The sequence below is a fragment of the Lepus europaeus genome, chromosome X (genome assembly GCF_033115175.1).
Source record: "Lepus europaeus isolate LE1 chromosome X, mLepTim1.pri, whole genome shotgun sequence".
Taxonomy (NCBI): domain Eukaryota; kingdom Metazoa; phylum Chordata; class Mammalia; order Lagomorpha; family Leporidae; genus Lepus; species Lepus europaeus.
In genome coordinates, this window is record NC_084850.1 from 96,499,536 (window position 1) to 96,520,921 (window position 21,386).

At 53.8% G+C, this 21,386-nt stretch overlaps 1 protein-coding gene across 1 annotated transcript in view; it reads left to right on the forward strand.

Moving 5' to 3' along the window:
• Window positions 1–306: 306 nt before the first annotated feature.
• FGD1 (FYVE, RhoGEF and PH domain containing 1) overlaps window positions 307–21,386 on the forward strand; it is a 43,321-nt gene continuing 22,241 nt past the window's right edge. Inside the window, exons 1-5 of the mRNA XM_062184176.1 lie at window positions 307–613; window positions 17,815–17,988; window positions 18,287–18,464; window positions 18,592–19,033; window positions 20,297–20,386. Coding sequence (XP_062040160.1) covers window positions 307–613; window positions 17,815–17,988; window positions 18,287–18,464; window positions 18,592–19,033; window positions 20,297–20,386 — 1,191 coding nt within the window. The remainder of the gene's footprint in view (window positions 614–17,814; window positions 17,989–18,286; window positions 18,465–18,591; window positions 19,034–20,296; window positions 20,387–21,386) is intronic.

A 21,386-nucleotide genomic window follows, 5' to 3' on the forward strand; every position in this document is an offset into this window, starting at 1 on the left:
TAGACAGCGCTCCCCAGCGGGCCCCCGGCCCCGCCAAGCCCACTCCCCGCGCGGAGCCGGGGCCGGCGATGCCTGGCACGGCAGCGGCGGTGGCCGCGGCTGCTGCTGCCACTGCCACCGCTGCCACGGCTGCTGGCCCGGGCCCGGGCCGGGGGCTCGAGTCTCCGCAGTGGGGCTGAGCCCGCAGCCCCGCCCCCCGAGCCTGAGGCCGCTGCTCTGCCGGGCGCCGGGCCTCCTCCGCCCGCGCCTCCGCCCCAGGAGCTGGAGCCAAGCGGGGAGCCCGGGCCCCGCGCCCAGGCCCGGACCATGCACGGCCACCGAGCTCCGGGGGGCGCCGGGCCTTCGGAGCCCGAACACCCGGCTGCGAACCCCCCCGGCGCCGCTCCACCGGCCTGTGCCGACTCGGACCCTGGAGCCTCGGAGCCCGGACTACCGGTGCGCAGGGGCTCAGGCTCGGCTCTCGGCGGCCCCCTGGATCCCCAGTTTCCCGGACCCTCGGACGCCAGCCTGGGTGCTGTACCAGGGCCCCGGGTCTTGCCCTGCGGCCCCAGTCCACAGCACCACCGGGCCCTGCGCTTCTCTTACCACCTGGAGGGCTCGCAGCCTCGGCCTGGTGAGTGATCCAGAGGGCATGGGAGCCGGGGCCACGGGCCTGGTACTGGGAGCGGGTTCTTGTTCTCAGGCCCTCTAAGCCCCACCTCGGGGCCGGCCTGCTCATCCCGGTCCTTCAGATGCCCTCAGCCTCCACCTCCTGCCCTCGTCCCTGGGCCTTCCCACCCGTCCTTTCAACCTCGGGCCCGGTCTCCTCTGCTGTCCCCTGTGCCCCTCAACCTTCTAGCCCCCCTCTCTTCTGTCTGCCGAGGCTAATGGGAGAAGGAAAACTCCAAGAAAAAGGAGCAGGATTGCAAGACAGCAGCGGGGATTTGGTTGGGGGAATCCGGGTCTAGTTGGGGGAATCAGAATTTAATTGGGAGGAGTAGGAGAAAAGGAGGAGCCTCTCATTAGCCAAGCAGCTAGATTAACCAAATTTTGTAGGAGAGGAAACTGAGGCTCAGAGAAGTTAAGTAACTTGTCCAAGGTCACACAGCTTGTATGGAGCCAGGATTCAGTACCAGATCTGTTTGAGTCCAAAGTCTGTGGTCTTTCCGCCTTCCCCAAACTGAGGCTGGAGAGCGTGAAAGTAATGCCAAGCCTTCTGCTTATGTGATTTTCTCCTGTACTGTTCGGCAGCTCTGGAGTATGAGTGGAAAAAAAAAAGAGGGATGGTGGATTGATCCAAGGCTGGGGTGTTGCCAGGGGTGTGTGGCGGGAGGACAAGGGAAGGAGGGAGCAGAAGGTACTGATGAGAGGGAAAGGTGGGGGGGGGGGATGGGGAGCAAGCTGGAGGGGTTGTTGGGTAGGGAGACAGCAGGGGCAGGAGGCAGTTGCAGCAGAGCTAGAGAGCTGCAGGGCCACGAGGCTGTTTCTTGGGTGTATAGAGGCAGAGCAGCCCTGGGAGAGGCTGGGGCCACAGACCACTGCCTGGAGAGTCCTTTGTGTTGCATAGACCTGAGTGAGGGACCCAGCATCTGGGCCAATTCTCCTGTGGGCCTGAGCCCAAGAGTCGCAGGAGAAGAGCAGTGCTGTGGGCCCTGTCTTTCACTAAGACCAAAGGAGTTGTTGAGTTTCTGGGGGCTCCCCAGGCTCACCTTCCACGTCCCACAGGGCTTTGGGACTGTGGCCCAGCAGCAGGTAGCAGTGGCAAAGCATAAAGGCTGTGCTCCCTACTGCTGTTGTGACCTTGAGTTAGTCCTGGAACCTTTGGGAGATTTCAGGGGGCTCCCTGCACGTGGGCTGGAGGTAACCAGCTAACAGCCAGTTTCCACTGTCTGTCTAAACTCCCCTTGTCAGACTGTGGCTAGAGGGCTATTCAGTGGCTCTCCTACAGCACCTTCTTATCCCAGCACATGCCACGGGCACTCCCACCGCAGGACCTTTGCATTTGCTCTTCCCTCTGCCTGCAGCTTTGCCTCCAGCCCTCCACCTGGCTTGCTCCTCATCTTTCAGGTCTCAGCTCAGATGTCACCTCCTCCAAGAGACTTTCCCTGACCCCTCCATTGCAGCTGCCAGCCCTGCTCCCACCCTTGCACTCTGTACAGTCTGAAGTTAACTTCCCTTTGCTTATTGCCCATCTTCTGCTGCTACAGTGTGAGCTCCATGAGGGCCAAGGGATCCTCTCTGTTCTGTTCTCTGTTGGGTCCCCACTGACTGACACAGTGCCTTGCACACAGTAGGTGCTCCATAAATCCTTGTTGGACAAATGCCTGAACAGATAGCAAGCAGGCACATAGTAGGCCCTCAGGAACTGTCACCTAAGCAAAGGGCACTAGATGCCTGCTCTCCACACACAGAGACCCAGAGTTCTCTGGCCTCTCTGATCAGTACACCACGATGATTCTGAGGATGCCTTCCCACTGCACCAATCCTTCCGAGTCCCAAATCACAGTCCCCTGCCTAAACCGCTCTCCTGCTCCCCCCGAAAAACAGCAGGAAGTTCTCAGGACCCTTTCCCCATTGAAGTCCCTGCTTCTGCAGTTGCCTGGGATGGGGGTGGGGGAGTCTTTTTTTTTTCAATCCAAAACGGGGATTGGGAATAAGAAAGAGATCCGGGAAGGACCTGGCCTCGCATCCAATCATTCCTAACTGACTCACTGAGTGACTTCCCTTCTCTGAGCTTCAATTTCCTCATCTGGAGAATGCCGCGAAGAGTCTGTTTGCAAAGCCTGCAGCATGGCCTAAACCGTCAACCACCAGGAGTTTAAAAAAAACTCAAATCACATCATAAGAGAGAAAAAGCTCCTGAAGAGGAGGCGGAGGGATTACTCAGGCCCTGGCAAGGCGGGCGCTGGGCCATGTGATTCACAGCAGCATGGGTGGTGAGAGACCCGCCTCCCCCACTGCCCAGCCAGCCCAGGGGCAGGCACAAGCCACTGACTTCTCTCTCCATGGGACTCGCCTATAATTGGCCTGAAGAGGGCAGGGTTGGTGGTTGTAGGGTGTGTATGTAAGAGAAGGAGCGAGCAAGCGAGAGAGAGAGAGAGAGAGAGAGAGAGAGAGAGAGAGATTCCTGAGCTTCAATTAAAGGGTTGAAACGTTTTAGTCCACATGTTAAGATGTCCGTGCGCCGCCCGACTTCCTCCCTCAGTCTGCTGAGGCCTTTATTGAATCACCATCCTCAGGACTCAGTGGCTTATCGTGGAGATGGGGGAGGCTTTGTAAAATACTAAGTACATCTTGTGCTTATGAAGAGCCTCAAATTGCTTGAGAGCCCTTTTTTTCATTATCCTGTCCAATTCCTGGAGAGAGGGGACAATTGTTAGTGTGCCCATTTTCCGGATTGATAAAACCTGAGGCCTCATTGCAGCACTGGGATAACATATTGAGATACCAGAGAAGGCTTTGAGAGAGTCAGAAAGGGGTTCCCAAGGATGGATTACCCCACAGGATTTGCAGGAGAGCTACCCTATTCCTTGGGGTTAAAGCCTAGAACGTCCTTCCCGATGTTGGTGGTGGAGAAGCTAGGGGTCTGACCTTAGCTCCATCACACCTGCTGTTAGAGCCTTCTGTTGGGTAGCAGGGGAAACCAGGGCTAGGGGAGCCGGGAGCAGCAAGAAGGGCTGGCTTTTTCTGACGTGGAGCCTGGGGCATTTTCGGAGACTTCCAAGAGTTGAAATGGCAGCTGGAAAGGTGCCTCCACACTGTTTGGTTCTGAGTGATCATCTGAATCCCTTGTTAGCCTGAGGGAAAGAAACGTGATTCTCAGACTCCACCTTGGAGTTCCAGAACCTCAGGGCTGGAACCTAGTAGTCTGGTTGCCCAGATGATTCTGACGCACAGCCCGCAGTGGGGACTGCTGGTCAAGCCCATTTTCCAGTTGGGGTAGTGGAGGCTCAGAGAGGCAGGAATGTGGCCATGGTCCCACAGTGAGTCAGCAGCTCTAGGGCCCGAAGAATGTCTCCATCTCCTCCTGAGGCCCTGTCTCCAGGGCCCTCGATGGGCCCCTCAACCCCCTAGGGAGGGACAAGATCGGAAATAAATGGGAGTGGGTCAACCCCTCACCCACATACACACGTTTCAGTTTACCCTCCAGTCCCAGCTCTCATGAATAGCTACCATTTGGCAGTTCAAGTTGGAAGGCAAGTTGCAGTTCTGGGACTGTAGGCACGGGAAACCTTGGCATCAGCAGTGTCCAGCCCAGGGCCTGGGCCAAAGCAAGAGCTACTAGAGGGATGTCCAGCAAGGCTCGTAGTGCTAGAGAAGAATGTGGAGGGCAGTTCAGGTGGGTGGGTTAGGGAGCAGAGGTGCCAAAACAGGGCACTGGCGAGTGAGGCTGCTATCGGGAGGAGTGGTGCGATGAGACTGGCAGAGAAATGTTCTCGCATGTGCATACGGACCACTGGAGGGTTGAGGAACCGGGGAATCACGGGCTCGTGTGCTCAGATGTGGATGTCTGCAAGCTGCATAGGCTGGCTGGATGGAAGCGGCGCAAGAGAGGCAGCAGGGAGACGGGCAGGTGGGTGTTCCAGGTGGCCTGGTGCAGGGTGGTGGAGCTCATGGTGGCAGGTGAGGAAAGGAAGGCCTGAGAGAGATTTCGGTGTTAACGTGGACAGGCGTTAAGGTGCCGGATGTAGAGGCCGAGGAAGGGAGGCAAGTCCAAGATGGCTCTGGGTTGGTTTGTTTGTTTTTTCTTCTGAAACTCCTGACACTGACCTGGTAGATAACAGGGCCATCTAGATGCAAAGAGAAGGAGCAGCTTTAGGGAAAGATAATGAATAATATTTGAGATCTATTGAGTTTGAGAGATGGAGGAGAATATCAGGGTGCAGATGGCCAGCAGGCGTAAGATTGGAAAACTCCGGAGAAGGGCCTGGGCCAGCGATGGTTGGGAGTTTCACCAGCAACACATACCATGCCCCACACAAGCGTTCATGGGGAGAGTAGAGTGTGTGCGGCTCTGGAGGCAGTCTCCTCCTCCAAGTCAGAAAGTGAGATCAGCAGAGTCACGCTCAGGTGGCTCATTCGCCACCACCTGCTCAGACTGCTGAAGGAATGCCTCTGTTGTGTGTGGGAGTTCTTGAAGCACGTTTGCCCGAAGCTGAGATCCATTTCGCGGACACCCAGGCTAGCCGGTGCAAAGAAATGAGGGGGTGTGCTGAAAAGCCAACCAGACACAGGTGAACTCAGGTCATGTGACTCCCTGGCTATTCTTCCTATCCTGAGAGGCCGTAGAGGTGGTTAGCTCACGGAAAGACTGAAGAAGGGGCTCAAGATGGGAGGGGTTGGTGGACCCTGCTGGAGAGTTCTGCAGAGCAGTGCTATTGCGATTCCAGGAGAGTGTCTGGGAAAAGACCCAGATTCCATTTCTAATCAGCTGAGGCCTTCCTAACAAATGCCAACAAAATGGAAAGACTCTGGGTAGCTGGGAGAAGGACTTCCCCCAGACAGGACTAAAAGAGTTGGTTTCCAAATTGCACATGGTTGGCGCCCCCACTCCTCAGCCCTCTCAGGGGCCTCTGTGCCTGGAGGAGGGCCTGGCTGGAGCTGTCTGCTCCCTCAAGGGTGAGTGACAGCTAACAGTGCCTCAGTCAGATACAAACTGTGGCTTTCTGGGGGCCGGTTAGCTAAATGCCTTAGGCAGATGTGGAGCTGGCCAGACACTGCCTGGGTGGGGCTAGGACCTGTCTGGAATGAGGGCAGGAAGCACAGTCTGCCATTGGCTAGCCCCTCAAAGTTAAGTTCCCTCCTCTGAAGAGAGCAGCCATCCTTGGAGCAGCCAGTCTGGCCTCTTGGAGCTCCAGGGGCCACTTCCTTGAACCTGGAAGGCATCGCACCTTCAAGAGGTGCCTCCGAACACACGCAGGGCCGGAGACACGCGGGGCATCGCAGAAGGTGCCTCGGCGCTGTGGCTTTGCTGTTCGCCCGCTGTGCCTCCAGGCCTCCCTTGCCCCTCTCGCAGGGCCTTCGTTTCCCCATTTGTAAGGTTGCAGACATGTTCGTTGCATTTGCTTGGCATAGACTATGGCATGGATAAGTACTGGAGTGTGCAAGAGGGGAGGGAGGAGACCATTTGTTGAACATGTGCCTACTGAGTGTCTGGGCCACACGAGGAACACAACGCCTGTCCCCATGGAGCTTCTATGTAGCAGGAAGGAGACACTCCTCAAGTTATGGCCAGCATACTTGCTGCAGGAGCACAATGGGTTGGGGGGCAGAGACAAAGAGGACACTTGAGTTGAGACCTGAAGGATACATAGAGTCCAGAGGTAAGGAGAAGCGGAAAAGCAATTCAGGGGACGGGAACGACATGTGCCAAAGCCCCAGGCGGAAGAGAGCACTTTCGAGGAACAGACAAGAGGCCATTGTGGCTGGAGGGTGGGGGCGGGGAAGTGTACTTGAGCTTAGGCCTTCCTTGTCCCCTGGCTCAGGGGTTCCGCGTTCGCCCTGAAGGCAAAGGGGAGCCCTTGACGAGGCTGAAGGAAATGAAGGGGGGCTGTGTTTTCCCAAAGCGGGCTGTGGTGTGGCGAACTGGGGTGGGGGCAGGGGTTCCGGATGAATATACAGATTCTCAGCTACTAAGTCCGCGGAGATGGCCGGATGTGTGCATTGAGGGAGAGGGAGGAGCAGAAGAGACAGCCCAGCCTGTGACGGGATGGACTGGAGGGGCTGGAGAGGAGCAGTGTAGGCGTGTGGTTGATTTAGGATGCAGAGTCCCAGCAGCCCGAAGCCCGGACATTGAGGCCACAGCGCCCGACAGGCATCAGCTGTGCCACTCTGAGCCCCCGGACTTAGAGCAGAAGGGTGAAGGGCACAGGTGTGTGGCAGAGGCCAAAAGGGCAGGGCAGGCTCTTCCGGGTGCCAGCGGCCTTTTAGTCCAAGGCGCTCACCCAGGGCTCCTGGAGGGAAGGGGTTAAGTCACCGAGGGAAGGAGCTTGTGGAAAGCGGGAAAGGCGGGCCTGGCAGGGCTGGCCCCTGGGAGCTGCAGCTGGCATAGAAGCCCTTCCGCCCCGGCCTGCCGGGCTCCCGCTGCTGCCACTGCCACAGCCACTGCCGCCCACGCCGCCGCCACCGCCGCCGCCGCCGCCGCCGCCGCCTTCACCTTCACCTTTCCTGCTCCCCCTCCAGCTTCTTCCTGGCTCCCCTAGGCCGGGCCTCCCTACCTAATGCATTCCAGGTGTAGATGTGCCCTTCCCCCACCCAGGGGCGGCCGGGGAGGGGGGCAGGGAAGCCGTGGGTCTCCTTCACAGTACATCTCTTAGGGTGAGTCTCCCAGTCTCACTGATGGCTTCTTTCTCTGGAGAATTCTTTTAGAGCTATCTGGGCACGTGTCCATGGCAGGAACCCGTAGTGGGGAGAGCCCCCCCCCCCAGTTTTGCCGAGGTCTTAAGTTTTATGTGACTTTGGGCTAGTCACCTTATCTCTCTGCGCCCCGGTTTTCTCATCTCTAGTAGGGGCTTGTCACCCCACCTCCTAGGGCTGTTGTAGGGATTTAAATGCCAGAGCTGAAGCCCACAGCCCTTGCTGGGGGACATTGCAGTCGTGGTCACCAGATGGCCCTGGCCACCCTTCGTGTCCCTGCCCCTGTCCCTCGCTGACTCCCAGACCCTGTGTGAACTCCTCGGGACTTTGTCTCCCTTCTCACTGACCGCTTCCTTTTTCTGGTTCCCTGCGGATCTCTGTATTTTTCCTGTCCTCTCCCTCTTTGTCTTTGTCCCCGTGTCTTTCTTTATCTCTGTCTTTTTCCCTCATACTCTCTCAGTGTCTCCGACTCTCACATTTGACCAGGCTCTGGTGGATGGGAAGGGACATGAGTGGGTGTTGGGGTCCCTGGGGTGGAGGCAGGGGTCAGAGGGACCATCCCCCTAGTGGCTTTGTCCTCGCAGGGAGGGGAATCCCAGCCAGCGTGGCAGCCCCAGCACTGGGTAATTACTGCCCCCAGTGCTCCCAGCTGCAGCTCCACTCCCTTCCCTTCCTGTCCTCTGAAGTCCCCAGCTCCTCGGGGGAGGGGCTGGGGGTGGAGTCACCACCCCTGTCCTCTGGCCTTTGGTCCAGAGAAGCAGGGAAGAGGTGGCCAGGCCCTCACAGTAATCAAGCCACTAGAACAGGGATGGGCTGCTGAAGTTCTCATGTGGCCATGTGGTTTGTGTGTGCGTGCCTGCCGGCATGTACCTAGCTGCCTGGCTGGGTCACCAGAGGCCTATTTTGTGTAGGTCTTTATGTTCTTGATTTTTATATGTCCATATGCATATTTGCATGTGTGTGTATTATTCCTGTGTGTCTTTGAGTCTGCATGCATTGTTATTGTGTGTTCCAGGTTGTGTGTCACCTTGGCTCTATGTAAGCCCATGTGGGTTTCTACATATTTCTGTGTATAGGTCTCTGGATCTTGTGTGTGTCTGTGTCTCTGTGTGTCTTTTTTAAAAAAGACGTATTTCCTTATTTGAAAGGCAGAATTAGAGAGAGAGAGAGAGAGAGAGAGAGAGATGTTCCATCTGCTGGTTCATTCCCCAAATGATCACAATGCCTGGGCCAGGCAGAAGCCAAGAGCTTCGTCTGGGTCTCCTACATGAGTGACAAGGGCCCAGGCACTTGGGTCATCTGCTGCTTTCCTAGGTGCATTAGCAGGGAGCCGGATCAGAAGTAGAACAGCGGGGCCGGTGCTGTGGTGTAGCGGGTAATGCCGCTGCCTGCAGTGCTAGCATCCTATTTGAACACCAGTTCGAGTCCCAGCTGCTCCACTTTCTGGTCCAGGTCTCTGCTATGGCCTGGGAAAGCAGTAGAAAGTGGCCCAAGTCCTTGGGCCCCTGCACCCACGTGGGAGACCTGAAAGAAGCTCCTGGCTTCGGATCAGTGCATTTCTGGTCGCTGTGGCCATCTGAGGAGTGAACCAGCGGATGGAAGACCTCTCTCTGTCTTTCAAATAAACAAATACATCTTAAAAAAAAAAAGTGGCGCAGCTGGAACTCAAATTCGTGCCATATAGGATGCCGGTGCTGTAGGCAGCAGCCTGATCCACTGTCCTACAGTATCGGCCCCTGTGTCTGTCTTTTAATGCCCCCTGTAGGTCTGTACCACTTGGTGGTATTGGGAGCAGAGGGAGATGTCTGCCAGCCTGTCTGCCTGCATGCAGTTTTTGGCCCTTACCCTTTCTTGCTGCTCTGGACTTTCTTGCAAACTCAGGACTCTCTGTCCTTCAACCACATGCTTTCTTACACCGCTTTCCCTATTATGCACAGTTTTGCCTGCTCTTCTTCCCTTGTCTGCAGTATCACCCCTGGTCCATCCAAAACTGAAACAACATACCCCATCCTGACGGTTCGACTAAAAGCTACCTGCTTTAGAAAGTCTTTTCCCTCGCCCCTCCACATGTGATGTCTTTTCCAACTTAGTAGATGTTCACTGAAGATACACTCTGTGACTCTGGAAACAGACCCACTTGGGATCCAGTCCCAGTTCAAACACTTCTACCTCTGTGTCCTCAGAACAATTATTTTGCTTCTGTGTGCCTTAGATTCCCCAACTGTAAAATGGAGCCCTTTGCTCCCAGGGTTATTAGCAGAATGCCCTACACTCCTGGAAAGCATCAACACAACGCCTGGCCCAGAGTAGGTGTTCAATGAACAGTTGCATCCCCATACCTTGTATATCCTATACGGAAAAATGAGCAGCTGGGGTTCCCGAGAGTTCTGAGTGTTCTTCCACTGTCTCCTGCTCTCTCCTCCAGGCTTCCTGCACAGAGCAGAAGGTGAACGGGGCCAGACAGAACAAAAGGCAGATTCCAATTCAGGGAACAGCTGACAAATATTGCATGAGTTAACTCACTGAGCCTGCTTAGACGAGAGGAGACTGGGCCCTTCCTAGGAATGGGAGAAGGTACCTCCAAGGCCCTAAAGGTCAGAACATTCCAGATAGGGCAAGAGGTAAACAGCAGGGCTGGAAGGAGCCTTCAGGACCATCTAACTTAGATTTTTACAATGTGATGGCCTACAAGTTGAACTTAACTCACAAGTTTCATTTGCCCTGCTCATTTCTATTAAATTTATTTATTTGAGGGGTGGAAACACAGAGACAGAGAAAGCCCCTATAACTGGTTTACTCCTCCAAATGTTCCAAACAGCCACAGCTGAAGGGCTGGGCCAGGCTGAAATCCTGGGCCAGGAAAACAATCCAGGTGTCCCATGTGGGCGGCAGGAAATCAATTACACGAGCCATCAGCAGGAAGTCGGGAGCCATAGCTGGTGGTCAAACACATTTACCCTGATATAGGATGCTGACATTTTAAACTGCTAGGCCAAAGTTTTGCTCTGGCCTGCTCACTTTTTATAACTAGGAGATTTTACATAAAAATCTAGCTATGTGGCTTCGGAAGATCTGACAGTTCATGGCTGCATAACTGCAAGGTGATAACTGGACAGAGGGGGAGGAGCTGCTGTCCCTACTTCGGGTGAGGCATATGCTTTGTAGTTTTCCACAGTCCGCACCATTCCCTGTTGGCTTATACTTCCTTAGTTCCTCACTTTACACAGGGCCCTACGCTTTACAGAAATGTTCTTTGCTCCATGGAAGGGGACTCACTTTAGAAAAAAAGGGGATTCTCCAGTCTCCTATTTTGTCAGAGTATGTAATTTACAGATCATCCTTTTTACAAAAGGGTCTTTATAGAACTCTCTCCACTTCATAGAATGTCCCTCTGCTTTAAAGAAGCCTCCTCCATTTGCTAGAAACTTCTTCCCTTTACAGAAGGGCTCTTCTTTTTACCAAAGAGCCCTCCCTTTTCACGCAGTTTCTCCATATTGCAGGTGGGAACAGGGCTTAGGCTTAGGAAGCGCCTCACTTGCCAGAATGAATCCCATCTTCCCAAAGTGTTTTCACCTGGCTGCTCTCCCCGCCGCCTCCCCCCCCCCCTTTTCTGCAGAGTCCTTGTGGTCAGAAGACTTCGGGGAAGGAGCCTTTGGACTACCCACAGGGTTCCTGTAAACAGCTCCTCCTGCACCTTTCACACTTGACAGAGCTTTGTGTTTGAACTTTCAGAGAGCACATTTGCCGGGCCAAGCAGGGGCCTAGCTGCAGTCTGGCCTCGAGGTTGGAGTGGGACAGCTTGGCTGGAGCTGACATTCAAGGGGCAGGTGGGAAGAGGTGGAGCAGTTATGCCTTTATCCCCTGCTTTTTTTTTCTCCACAGCTGAGGGACTCCCCTACCCTTCCCCCAGGGAGCTGGCTTCCCAAAAGGCACTTTGCTTTGCTTTTTTGCTGTTGTTCTTTCTTCTCCACTCCCTCTGCTCCCCCCCAACCCCCGCTCCACCCGCAGGAATTCCAGTTGTCCCTGGGGCCTACCTCTCAGCCAGGAAAGGCAGAGATTTGGGGCGTGTAGGGAGAAGCTCGCATCAGCTGTGAGGGCAGCCGGCTTCTGTCCACCCTAGCATCTCGGATTCCTCACAATGAGCAGCACACACATATTTCTTCCCACCTTCCCCCCACCCCCAACCGCCTGCCACCTTTTTCTGCAAATGGCGATGTTGGGGTCCACTTGCCTCAGATCACCAGGGTCCCTAATAGCTGTCTTGAGATGAAGCCATGGCTACAAATGGGAGAAGGGAGAGGGGGCTGCCGCTGGCCAGGGAAGATGGGGAATGTTGACAGCTGAAATGCCCAGAAAGAGGTGAGGGAGAAGCAGGGTCTGGTCCCAGGGGGGAATGGGCAGACAAGTCCTTGTTCTGAAACACAGCTAGAGACTGGACCTGCTCTGCCACTCAACCTGGAAGCATGTGCTCCAGGCACCTGCCAAGCAGGGACATGCAGCAACCAGAAACAATTTTTGGAATGATCTTTGCTATTTCAACAACAATAAGTTGTCATGGGAAAATTCAAAACCCAGCAACACTCCTCAACCCTGATTTTGCAGTCTTGGACAGTTTGTATTTGGAGTTGAATTTGATTGAAAGTCGGGGTGCTGAGCACCTTTGTCTTTTCACTGTGCTGCGCCTCTCAATAACCCTCTCCACCTGCAGAACTGTCCTGGGGAGCAAGGGCTGGATTCTGGGCCCACCTCTGGTTGGCTTTGTAGCATAGCTGTAGCTTTATGTTGGGTTGCAGCCTGTGATCTGAGCATGTATGCATCTGTGTGTGACATTTTGTGTCCTTCTGAATATGTGGTTCTTAGGGGTTTTCTCTCTCTCTCTCTCTCTCTCTCTCTCTCTCTCTGTGTGTGTGTGTGTGAGAGAGAGAGAGAGAGGGAGCACTGTGTTCTTTCCTTTCGTGGTCTCATAGCTTCTCCCAAGTGAGGGGGCTGCTATGACCAGTTGAGCATTCCTAATTGGAAAATGCAAAACCTCAAATGCTCAGAAATGGTCAACATGGCAATTAGAAAGCTTCAGATTTTGGAGCATTTTGAATTTCACATTTTTTGGATTAAGGATGCGTAATTGGTAAAATGTATGCAATTTAAAAAAAAAATCCAAAAAACTCCCCAAATCTGAAACACTTCCAGTCCCAAGTATTTCAGATAAGGGATAGTCAACCTGATAGCATAATGAATTTTTAGTATAAGTATTGCATGAGAGACTTATTAAAACATTTATTGTTTATCTGAAACTCAAATTTAACTGGATATCCTGTATTTTATGTGGCCACCCTATCCTTGCCTTCTCCCTTCCCTCAGTGTCCCCATCCCAACAGGCTGACCCCCTTGCACTTCCTGAGCCACCAGTTAGCTTTTCCTGAATGAGTCTCTTGTCCTTGAGATTCGGAGCTCCCTGAGGATAAGGGTCAAGATTGCCCCGTTGACTTCCCATGCTTGCTGAGAGCCCAGCAGGGGTGAGGATGGGCCAGGGAGGCTATGTGCTATCCCTGCAATTTCCAGGGTATGCTTCCCATCTGTGATGAGAGGTGTCCAAATGGCAGTGGTGGTGGTGGGTGTGCATGTTGGGCTGAACACGTCACACATGAACTTGAGTACAGCTCTGCGGTTCTCTCTAGGTCTTCAGGGGATACACACAGTTGGTGTGTGGATGGGGACAGCTTCTCCAAGCATTGTAGGACTTGTTGCTATAGACTGTGTGGCCTCTGCTCTAATGGGCACTGGAGACACTGGTGCTGGTAGAGGATCTTGTCAGGGGTATAGGTGTGGGGATGAGTATGTGTGAGACAGAAGGTCGGAAATTATCAACCGTAAGAAAAACGGGCTCTGGAAAATCCGTGCAGGGTCTGACTTGGCGGGGGTGAGATGGGGCAATGGGAAGAGCTGGCTGTGATTTCAAGGAAGGGGGGGGGCTACCCTGTGAGCTCCCCAAGGGTAAGAGGTAAGATTTTCTTGTCCCCCCCAAGAGTCTACCAGGCTCAGAAACATTTAGGGGCTCAAACTGAGCTGAGAGAAGCCAGAGAGTTCCTTGGGGTGGCTAGGGGGCCACAGAGGCCTGAGAAGTTGATTTTCTCATGGGCAGCGAGGAGTTCCAGAAGGTTCAAGTGCAGGGAAGTGGCATGAGCTGAGCTGGATTATAAGAAAGTTTATCCAGCCACCTGCAGGGAATCTAAGACCCAGGGATCAGGGAGCCATTGAGGGAAAATACAGGAGGAGACAGGAGAAGGTAGGCAAAAAGGCAAGGAAGGGGAAGTGCTGAAATTGGACACGGGACTGGGGGGGATCTTGAACCGTTTTCCCCTGGATAGAACCTTATTGCTCTCCATATGGGCAGAGTTGGGGTGTCCCTGTCACTAGCCACTCTGCAGTTTGTGACTTTTGGAAGCACCGGGACTCAGGCCTGCCTCTTCTGGTCTCCCTCTTTTCCAGCTTCCTCTTGGAGAGCAGAGTTCAAAGCAAGGAGTGCAGTGCATGGCTAGTCAGCTTGAGAGTATGCCATGAACTTGCTGTGAGACCTTGGGCAAGTCACTTCCTCTCTGTCTGCCTTTATCTCCTCACTGGACACTGCCCTATCCATCCCTTCTCCTCTTACATGGGACTCTAAGGTGTGAATTTCATTCAGCCTCCTATTCTGTAGAGCTGCCTGCAAGGAGGCAAACGGAATGGAGAGGCTGGCCCAACTGAGGGCTGCCAGCTGTGCAGGGGGCAGAGGGTGGGCCAGGCCAGTGCCATGGAGGTTGGCATGTGTAGCCAGAGGGACAGAAACCCCAGCCAGGCAGAGAGGGCTTGCCCAGGAGGGAGGCCTGGCCACTTTGAGATGTGGAGACGGGGCCAGATAGGCACCACCCAGCACTAGGAGGCAGGCAAGGAGCCTCAGGGACCCTAACACCCATGTGTGTATAGATGAAGTAGGGGGCCTCCACTTGGCTTTGCCTCCTGGCTCTCCGTCCCTTCCAGCTACTGTCTGCATCTCTCACTTTCTCTGGTCATGTGTCTCTGCAACCATGTCTCCACTGGTGCCACCTCTAGGTGACTCATCTTCCTCAACCCCACGCCCAGGGGGAGGGCAAGGGCAGGACCAGGCCAGGATATGCTGAGCCGGGCAGGGTAAGCAGCCCAGCTGAGCTGAGAGGAACACTTCCTCTGGCCGGCTGTGGCACTGCCTGTTCAGGTGGGAGAGGAAGTGAGGAAACTGCACCCAGAGCCAGGTACAGGGTGGGGGATGGGTGCTTTGCCTGGGGTCTGGGGTACCAAGTTCCCTTGGGGCTGGGAAAGGACTCTGGCCCAAGTCCCTGTGGCTTTCCTGGCTGCGTGGTAGCCAGGGTGGGGTCAGGGGCCCAAGGAATCTGTTGGACTGGGAGACTGCCAACCCCCTGTAACCCTTTCTGTCTGTGTGACCTTGTAAGGGAGGGTACACATGATTTGGGGTGTGTCACAGCCATATGATTTTATAGCAGAGGCCACCTGTTAGTATGTAGACCAGGAGGAGGTAAATGTCTCGTGTGTGTGTGTGTCCCTGAACCCATGGCTAAGACCCAGGGACTCTATGGCCATGGCCATGGCCATGTTTGTTTCTTGAGTATGACATAAGTGTCTGTGTTTCTGAGTATATGTTGGCATGCTCTTTTGCCATTGTGTGAGGTCGTGTCTGCCTTGGTATAATTGACCCCATATGGACTACCTTTGAGTATATGTAAGCATATTTGCAGGTGTGTAAAGGCCCATTATGATATATTTGCCACTCTGTGGCCATTCACTTGTGAGATACAGTGTACATGATGCTGTGTATCTTTGTGACTCAGTGAAACCACATTGAAGGGATGTATACACTGGGTATGTGGATAGTATGTGGTTGGGCGATCATTGCATGATCACTGTATGATCATATCGTGATGGTGTCACTGTGTCTGTGACTGTGCTTGACCATATTTGCAGGTGAGTGTGAGGCCATGTGAGCAGCCCTTTGAAGCTGTGGCTGTGGGGTCTTTCTCTGTGACTGTGTGTGACTAGGCTTTCAACAGGGTGAGGGTATGTGACTAGATGTCTGGATTTGTGTGGCCCTGCAGTATAAATAACACCGTGTGATTTTGTGACTGGCGAGACCGTGTGTGACACAGGTAACAGACACTTTGTGGCTGTTAGAGGCCATGTGGCTGACGCTTGTGCAGATGGCGGCTCTGGGGAGCTCTCGGCTGGAGCTCACTCTTTTGTCTGCACACCTGTCTGCCTATGTCTCCCCCAGCACAGATGCTTTCATGGCTCCCTTCTGCCACAGGATGGGTGGATGGCCGGCTCGACAGCCTGGCACCCACAGCTTTTTCCCCTTCTCTCTGGCCCCACATGAATTCTCTGTCATCTCAGGCACTCCCCCAACCCCAGCCGAGCCACAAGCACGTGAGCCCCACACTCCTTTCCTTGGGACATGTCTTCTGTGAGGGGTTCCTTGCCGCCTCCCACACCAAATCTTCCCTTGTAAGTAGGACCATCATCTCCACCACAGCCAGAGACAGAGGTGGCTCTGGGGGACCTACGATGAGGAGAGAGGGACAGTGCAGAGGCCTCCCCTTTTCTCTGAATTTCCTGCTTGCTGGTTTTGAAGTCGCTCCTGTGAGCTGAGCTCTGGGTGCCGGGCATGTGGATGTGGACGTGTGTGGATGTGGAAGTGGAGCAGGAGGGTGCAGACTAGTGAAAAGGCTGGGATTTGAGGAAGCAAAACTTTGGCTCATGAAATATAATTTCACTTTTAAGACACAGAAAAAGTCCACGATGGCTTTTTATAAAAAAAAAAAAAGGTTACTACAAAAAATGTTTCTGTGTCTTAAAAGTGAATTAACAAGCCGGCGCCGTGGCTCAACAGGCTAATCCTCCGCCTAGCGGCGCTGGCACTCCGGGTTCTAGTCCCAGTTGGGGCGCCAGATTCTGTCCCGGTTGCCCCTCTTCCAGGCCAGCTCTCTGCTATGGCCCGGGAAGGCAGTGGAGGATGGTCCAAGTCCTTGGGCCCTGCACCCGCATGGGAGACCAGGAGAAGCACCTGGCTCCTGGCTTTGGATCAGTGAGGTGCGCCGGCTGCAGTGCGGTGGCCATTGGAGGATGAACCAACGGCAAAGGAAGACCTTTCTCTCTGTCTCTTTCTCTCTCACTGTCCACTCTGCCTGTCAAAAAATAAAAATAAATAAAAATTTTAAAAATTTTAAAAAGTGAATTAACAATTTATATTTATTCTCTAAACTAAAGGTTTCCTGTCCTTTCTCACAATTTTTGTTCTTATTTAAACCATGATGGCCTGTAACAGTTGTGAAAATTGAAATAAATATATGTGCATTTTTAAAAAAGAAATATAAAGTCATCACTTTTAAGCACATCAAGCTGTACAAAACTGTAAGCAAGAATGGGGTCAGTATTGTATCACAGCAGGTTAAGCCACAATTTGTGACACCGGCGTCTCATAGTAGATCGCCTGTTCAAGTCCTGGCCTGGCTGCTTCTGATCCAGCTCCCTGCTAATGCATCTGGGAAGGCAGCAGAAGACAGCCCAAGTCCTTGGTCGCTTGACACCCATCTGGGAGACCTAGATGGAGTTCTAGGTTCCTGGCTTTAGCCTGGCCAGCCCTGACCATTGTGGCCATTTGGAGAATGAACCAGTAGATAGAAGATCTCTATCTATCATCTATCTATCTATCTATCTATCTATTTCTCCAGCTATTCTTAGGGCCTTAAGAAAAAGGAGGAAGTTGGGACTGGCACTGTGATGTAGCAGGTTAAGTTGCCACCTGTGATGCCAACATTCCATATGGGTGCCGGTTCAAGACCCAGCTGCTCCATTTCTGATCCAGCTCCCTGCTAATGTACCTAAGAAAGCAGAGGAGAAAGGTCCAAGTGCCTGGGTTCCTGAACCCATGTGGGAGACCCAGTTGAAGATCCAGGCTCCTGGCTTTAGCCTGGCCCAGCCCTGATTGTTTTGGCCATTTGGGGAGTGAACCAGCGGATGGAAGATATCTCTCTCTCTCTCTCTCTCTCTCTCTCTCTCTCTCTAAATTTCAAATAAGCAAATAAATGAATCTTTTTTAAAAAGAAAGAAAAGGGAGAGGAATGGTTTATTCTCAGCACACCCCCTGCAACACACAGAGTTGACCATGCTCACTCACACTCCCAGCCTGGCTAAACTCTGTAATAACACTGCCCGCTGACATGCATGGAACCGATGCCCTAATCCCAGAGAAAGTCTCTATTAATGAAAACAGGCAGCTCCAGCCCTGGGCCTGGCTCCCCAGCTGAGAGCCAGGGTCAGGACTTCCCAAAAAGTAGTGTGCCCAGGAAAGGGGCTCAGAGAAACCCAACACTGCAGACACCTGCTCAGATAGGCAACTCCCCTGTCCCCTTTGGGTAAAGTCAATTGCTTCACATCTACTTTCTCTTTCTAAAGGGCTACACCAGGGAAACCGGATCCTGGTTAAAAGTTTGTCCCTTGACCCTGGCCAGAGCCTTGAGCCTCATCCCGAAGGCCCCCAGCGGCTTCGCTCAGACCCAGGCCCCCCCACTGAGTCTCCCAGCCAGCGTCCTTCGCCACTGAAGCGGGCACCAGGCCCAAAGCCACAGGGTAAGTGTTTCCAGAAAGGAACAGAGAAATGGACTAGAGGAAAGGAGAAGGTTAGCCAGTGGCGGAAGAGAGGGCTTATTAGGATGGGGTTGGGGCGGGGGGGAGCACCATGATCTCTGGGGCATGGCGGCCTACCCAGGGCTTGAGAGCTGTGGCCTGGGGTCACGCGTGTATACTCGCATCTCACCTCAGACCTACACTGCGCCCATTTCAGGGTGGTGTAGCCTGGCCATGACAGCCACTTGCAAGGCCAACTCATGAGTTCTCCCTGCTCTCTCTTCCCCATTCGTCTCTCCAGTGCCCCCAAAGCCCAGCTACCTGCAGATGCCCCGGATGCCCCCTCCACCTGAGCCCATCCCCCCTCCACCATCACGTCCGCTGCCTGCAGACCCCCGAGTGGCAAAGGGCCTGGCCCCCAGAGTGGAGGCCAGCCCCAGTTCTGCAGCAGTATCCTCACTAATTGAGAAGTTTGAAAGGTGAGTCTGGTCCCTGGGGGGCCCTGGGGGCAGGGCGGGCCTGGGACAGGAAGGGATAGTAGTTGTAGGAGAGGCCTCTCAGTCAAGCTCATACCCTGCCTCCATGTGTGTCCGCCACCCACCTCAGAGAGCCTGTGATTGTCGCCTCGGATAGGCCAGCCCCTGGCCCCTGCCCAGGTCCCCCAGAGCCAGCCATGTTGCCACAGCCACCCCCGCAGCCACCAGTGCCCCAGCTCCCTGAGGGTGAGGCCTCCCGCTGCCTGTTCCTGCTGGCTCCTGGGCCCCGGGATGGTGAGAAGGTACCCAACCGGGACAGCGGCATTGACAGCATCAGCTCGCCATCCAACAGCGAAGAGACCTGCTTCGTCAGTGATGACGGGCCCCCCAGCCACAGCCTCTGCCCCGGGCCCCCTGCCCTGGCCAGTGTGCCTGTTGCTTTGGCCGACCCCCACCGGCCTGGCTCCCAGGAGGTTGACAGTGACCTGGAGGAGGAGGACGACGAGGAGGAGGATGAGGAGAAGGACAGAGAAATCCCAGTGCCCCCGCTGGAGAGACAGGAGTCTGTGGAGGTACTGACCTATGTTCACCGAGAGGCAGGACCCTTTGGAGAAACCAGGAGACTGGCTTTTATGCTTGGTTCTTCCCCTAGCTCAGTAGTTCTCCAAACAGGGGCATCATTGCCATTTTGAATGTTTAGCGTCCCTGGTCCTTCCGGTACTAAATACCAGTCATGAAGCCCTGGTCGTTGTGACTACCAAAGCCGCCTTGTACGGTTCCACATGCCAACTAGGAAGGTTGGTCTCCCTTCATCACAGAGCCACTAGCTGGACCTCAGTTTTGCCATCTTCAAGATGGGCATCCTAGTTGGGGGCCTTTACAGTCCTATTCCAGGTGGAAAATCCCAGGACTCAGCAGCTGTGTCACAACAGGGCAAGTCTCTTCCGTCTCTGCTCTGCCACCACAAGCCTCAGTTTCCTTATTTGTAAAATGGGAAGTCACATCCAGAGAGCCTTCCTGACAGCTGGAGGAGGGGCACTAGAGCAAGAGCTCCCCAGGGACGCGAGGCTATGGCGATGAAGGCTTCTGGCGACAGGGACCACTTTCTGCACCCCGGCAGCCCAGGACTTCTTCAAAAGGCGCCTGTGCACCTGAGTTAGGTCTCGGCCAGGACCAAGCTCAAGTGTGGGGGCTGAAGCCAGGGACTGCTGGGATGGCAGCTACTGAGCAAATAGATGTCTAGTGAGTAGGAAGCTGGGCCAACAGGCAGTGAGTCTCCTATAATTTTATCCTTTTGTATTTTTCTCACACCCCAGGTGCACAGCAAGCTTGTGCTGACAGTGAACTGAGTGGGTGAATAAATAAGTAACATTCATAGACTACTTGGTCTGTAGTCTGCTATATGGGTTTTTTTATGTATGAAATCATTTAATAGTCTCCATTTCAATTGGACTTGGATGCTGTTATTATCTGTATTTATAGATGAAAAATCTGAAACACAGAGAGTAGTTAAACAACTTATGCAAGCTAGTGAACAGCAGAGCTAGGATTTGAACCCAGGAAGTCTGATGGCTCTGCCCACTTGCCCCTGCACTATGCTGAAGGAATGGAAAGAGCGGACGCGTGGGTGAACGAATGTCTGGGGGATGGAGTGCATGCCTTCTGGGTTGAGAGCGGGGCTGTACGATAGGCTGAGGAGTCTGGGGTGAGGGTGAGGCTGTTGGGGTGGCTTTAGGCTTAGAGTAGTGTGTGAGCTATTCGGAGACTCCTGAGGACTCAAGTGAGGGTTCAGGGAGAGGATGTTGCATCCAGGGGCCATCTTTCCCCCTTTCCAGTTGACTGTGCAGCAGAAGGTATTCCACATTGCCAATGAGCTCCTGCAAACGGAGAAAGCCTATGTCTCCCGGCTCCATCTCCTGGATCAGGTGAGTGGTCCCAGGGCCCCAGGACTAGTAGGTGGGTTCTAAGGAGGAAGCAAAGGGGCCTGAGACCAGCTCCACCTCTAAGGGCCAGAATCTAGAGGTAGTAAGCCCCCTCTCTGACCTTGGAGCCAACTTGTCCATGAAAGACAACTCTATGACCCCAAAGTTGGTCCTTGTAGCAACCCTCATGCCTAATCCTGGGCAGTTACACCAGCGTTGACTGAGACTGTGACACTAATGCTCACTATGACCCATATCTTCTGTTTACCCCTGGCTGTGAACGTCATCCTAACTCTGTCCCTATTCCTCATCCTCAAACCAGTAGAATCCCCGAGGGTAGGGATTCTATTTTTTTTTTAAGATTTATTTATTTATTTGAAAGTCAGAGTTGCACAGAGAGAGAAAGAGAGGCAGAGAGAAAGAGAGAGAGAGAGAGAGAGAGAGGTCTTCCATCTGCTGGTTCACTCCTCAATTGGCTGCAATGGCCAGAGCTGTGCCGATCTGAAGCAAAGAGCCAGGAGCTTCTTCCGGATCTCCCACACACGTGCAGGGGCCCAAGGACTTGGGCCATCCTCTACTGCTTTCCCAGGCCATAGCAGAAAGTTGGATCGGAAGTGGAGCAGCCGGGACTCAAACCCGCACCCATATGGGATGCTGGCAGTGCAGGCAGTGGCTTTACCCACTATGCCACAGTACCAGCCCTGGAAAGAGATTCTTGTCTATTTTGTTCACCGATCTACCCCAGCCTCTGGGACAATACCTGACACAGTGTAAACACTCACAAATATGGTTTAATGAATGGATCTAATTATAACATTCTCTCTGACCCTGAATCAATTTCTGACCTTGACCATGATCCTGAATTCTCATTCCAATGCCTAATTGCAGGTCCCACTTTGACAACCTGATCTCCAACCTCATATATAACCTTAATTCCATTCCCTCCCTCCTCAGTCTCAACACCAGTGCCAACCTCAAAGCTCTACACAACTGCCCACAAGTA